General features: G+C 48.6%; 1 protein-coding gene across 1 annotated transcript; it reads right to left on the bottom strand.

Moving 5' to 3' along the window:
* Positions 1–1,053: 1,053 nt before the first annotated feature.
* LOC121875649 lies at positions 1,054–1,992 on the bottom strand. Its single transcript, XM_042380270.1, has one exon. It carries the CDS (start codon positions 1,990–1,992, stop codon positions 1,054–1,056), a length of 939 nt encoding a protein of 312 aa, XP_042236204.1.
* Between the last annotated feature and the right edge of the window lie 1,286 nt (positions 1,993–3,278).

Genomic DNA, 3,278 nt, shown 5'->3' with positions numbered 1-3,278 from the left:
AGTTCCAGGTTGCTGATCTGACTGACTTTCTGCCTATTTACACACGATTGCAAGGTCTCAATTGTTTCTTTTGCTTTGATCTGTTTTATTTTTTCTATTCCTTTATTCACCTACAGTATCAGTTGATAATATCATTAAAGTGGGGCCTTCTCGGATTGGTCCCACTGGTCGGGAAGGTTGTGGACCCCAGGGCCGACCTGACCATCATGAAACTACTGGGGTCTCAACTGACATCACACAGTTGCTGGATGATTCTGCTTTTTTCACACTTTATTTTTCCAACATTCGCAGCCTGAGATACAATTTTTCTTCTGTGGAGCACCATCTATTAACCTCTTCCCCCGACCTCTTACTACTATCTGAACTTCAACTGACCAAAGCATGAACTCTGCGTGCTTTTTCGTTGGGCACTGTAAACGCTCTTTGTGCTACACCTTGCGCACAGGATGCAAGGGAGTGCCCAATAAACTAGCCCCCCTCGCTGGGCAAAAAAAAAAAAAAAATTAAAAGGCAATTTTATACATACCTTTTCGTCTCCAACTGCAACCGTCATAAGGGAGGTGTATGCCCCTACTACAACACACATACACCTGTATAGCTCGACTCACGGATCTTGAATTTTCTCTTTATGATGTCATCTGGCTCAAAATATCTCTCCCAACTATAACTATTTTTGTTGTTGCCTATCCTGTTCTCACAAATCTACCAACTATATGGTACTCTTTGACTATCTTACTTCTTTTCATGAGTCGTTGCTATCCACACACCCCAACACCGAGATCTTCTACCTAAGGGATTTCAATGTACATCACAGAGAGTGGCATGGCTCTGCAAGGGATGACCAAGGTGGAGTCCAGGCACTCTCTTTTTTCCTTACTAAATGATCTGGAACAAATAATTAAACACCCTACAAGTGTTCCAGTTAGACACAATCAACTTACTGACATTCTTGATCTTTGTTTTACCTCTAACCCCTCACACTATTCATACCGGTACAGTGATCTGCAAGGTGGAAGAGACGGCCAGGTTCTGGCTCCCTGGCGGTTGCCGCAGTCACGACTCTTTTCCAGACCAGGAGCAGGGCAATTGGCAACGGAGGGCCCAGTCACCGAAGCAGTGATGGTAGAAGCATAGGTTGTTGGACTGTCCTGACAATCTGTGGCCTGCAGGCGAGGGCGATCGGCTTTGCTGCTGGTGACGCTGCCTTGAATCTCCGCAGTGGCTGTCTGGGCGGTGTCGACATTCACAGGGAGACAGTGAAGCTATCTGAACAGAATTAAGGGCACCAATGAGAGCGTCAAGTAGATAGGCTGGCACTGTGACCGGCTGCCGGTTTTCATCGGGCTGAGGAGATGGCAACGAATAGTCTGGTGCCAAGGCAGGAGAGGTTTGTAGTGCTGGTGTCACGGACGAGACACTGGCAGTCATAGAACTAGACGCTTCCATGAAGCGGTCAGCAGACTCCGCCATGACGTTGAGAGAGGTGTTCTCTGGAAATATGGATAGCGCTGCCTGAGCGTTGGCTTGTAAATGCTGTAGGAACAACGGTTGGAGAATGAGGTCTTCCGACGTGGTGCTGGTGGTGGAGAGCAAGTGGCGGAGGCCTCGCAGGAGCTGGGAAGGCTTGCAGTCGCCGAGGAATTCGTCCCTTAACAACTGCTGCATATGCTGCCGAGAAGATGCACCCAGCCGAGCCCGTAACGCCAAGCACAATTTCTCAAAAGGCCCCTCCGTCGGGGGCGCCGTGAGGATGTGGCGCACTTCCATGGCGACAGTAGGTGGTAGCATCGACACGGCATGGTGGCACTTCGTGGCAGAAGCAGTTATTCGGCATGCCGTAAGTAGCTGTTGAGCAGCAGTAGCCAAAGCTCCGGGTCGGAGCCAATGAAGGGTGGAGCGGCAGGATGGACGACTGTAGACAGCACAGCAGCGTCGTCGGCAGCTGGAGCAGCACAGGATGCACCTGGTACTGACATGGTAACAAGACCGCATCTTTTCGGTCATTCTGGGGTCACCAACGTAGTGTTTTGGTCCAGGAAAACTCAGGCTATGTTTGCCAGTTTATTGGTGTGGAGAGGAGAACTATTCTCAAGCATGGAGAGAGAGTGAGTGGCCTTTCCCAGCTTGTTTGTTTTGAGAATACTGGCCACTTCGCCTTTCTGCTATTTCGGCCGAAGTTGTTTTTTCCCTTCATCATTTTCTTTGGAGCTCTTCCCTATGTTCTTTTTGTTTTTCACTTTCCATTTTTCTTCCTTGTCTTGTTCTGGTATATTGTAAGGGCGGAAACGATCCTCCGGCTAGTTACCGCTGCTAACTCGCTCGTTTGCTGGTGCAGACGACACTTGGGGTGGTTGGACGGAGGTGAGAACGGCAGCGACTATCTCCGCCGCCGGCAGATTCAACCCAGCCGCCATACCGTCAGTATCTAGCTACCCTGCTGTCCGTCAAATTCTGGCTGTGATCTCATCATAGGTCCTGGACTCGTGGGCTGTGTTCCCAGACCTTCACCTATCAACTGCCAACTCTCTGGTCATCTACCACTACCGCATACCACGACCATCAGTTCATCACATTCCGTCGGTGCCCCGGTGTTCTCCTGCCTTTTCAAGACGTCGCTGAGTGTGGAGTCGAAGTGGACGTTTCGTTACCCTGAGTGTGCATCACCGTGTTCCAGAACCTTCCCCCAGGGCCACTGCCGTAGGAAATATTTGTTCATGGTTTGATTTTATAATTGTTTGAATCCATTAATTGCTGACTCCCATTATTTGTTTGATTCCTTTAATTGTTGCTTCCATTAATTGTTTGACTCCCGTAATTATTTGATGTTTGTTGAGTGGTGTCAGAGTTTTGTGTTATATTTTTATAGTAAAGAGATGCCAATCTCTAACGGTTGTTTGTTATTCCTCGGAAAACCATGGTCCTTGACTTTCCTTTATTAAGATCCTGATTAGCCTGGTAAGGGATTTCTATCCCTAAGGTTTAACATTCGTTCCTGTGTTGTTGTAAGTCGCCGTGAGCGCGCCACCTTGCTGTCTGTGGCCCGGAAGCAAGTGTTGTTCAGTGGTTATCCCTTCTTTCTGTGTGCTAATTTTGTTGCTCTCCCTTGTGCTTGGGGAAGTTAATTAGTGTTGGTTGGGGTGCACTGTGGATGCTGTCATAGCATATATGTTGTTGTTTCACCTGGTGCCGTTTCGTTACCCTGAGGTGATTCAGCTGGGCTGGGTGCCGAACGAGGTTCCCTCCAGTCGGATCAAATCATTTACTGGTCTGATTGAGCC

The sequence above is a fragment of the Homarus americanus genome, unplaced genomic scaffold (assembly GCF_018991925.1).
Source record: "Homarus americanus isolate GMGI-L3 unplaced genomic scaffold, GMGI_Hamer_2.0 scaffold22250, whole genome shotgun sequence".
NCBI lineage: Eukaryota > Metazoa > Arthropoda > Malacostraca > Decapoda > Nephropidae > Homarus > Homarus americanus.
This window is presented reverse-complemented; position numbering and strand designations above follow the sequence as displayed.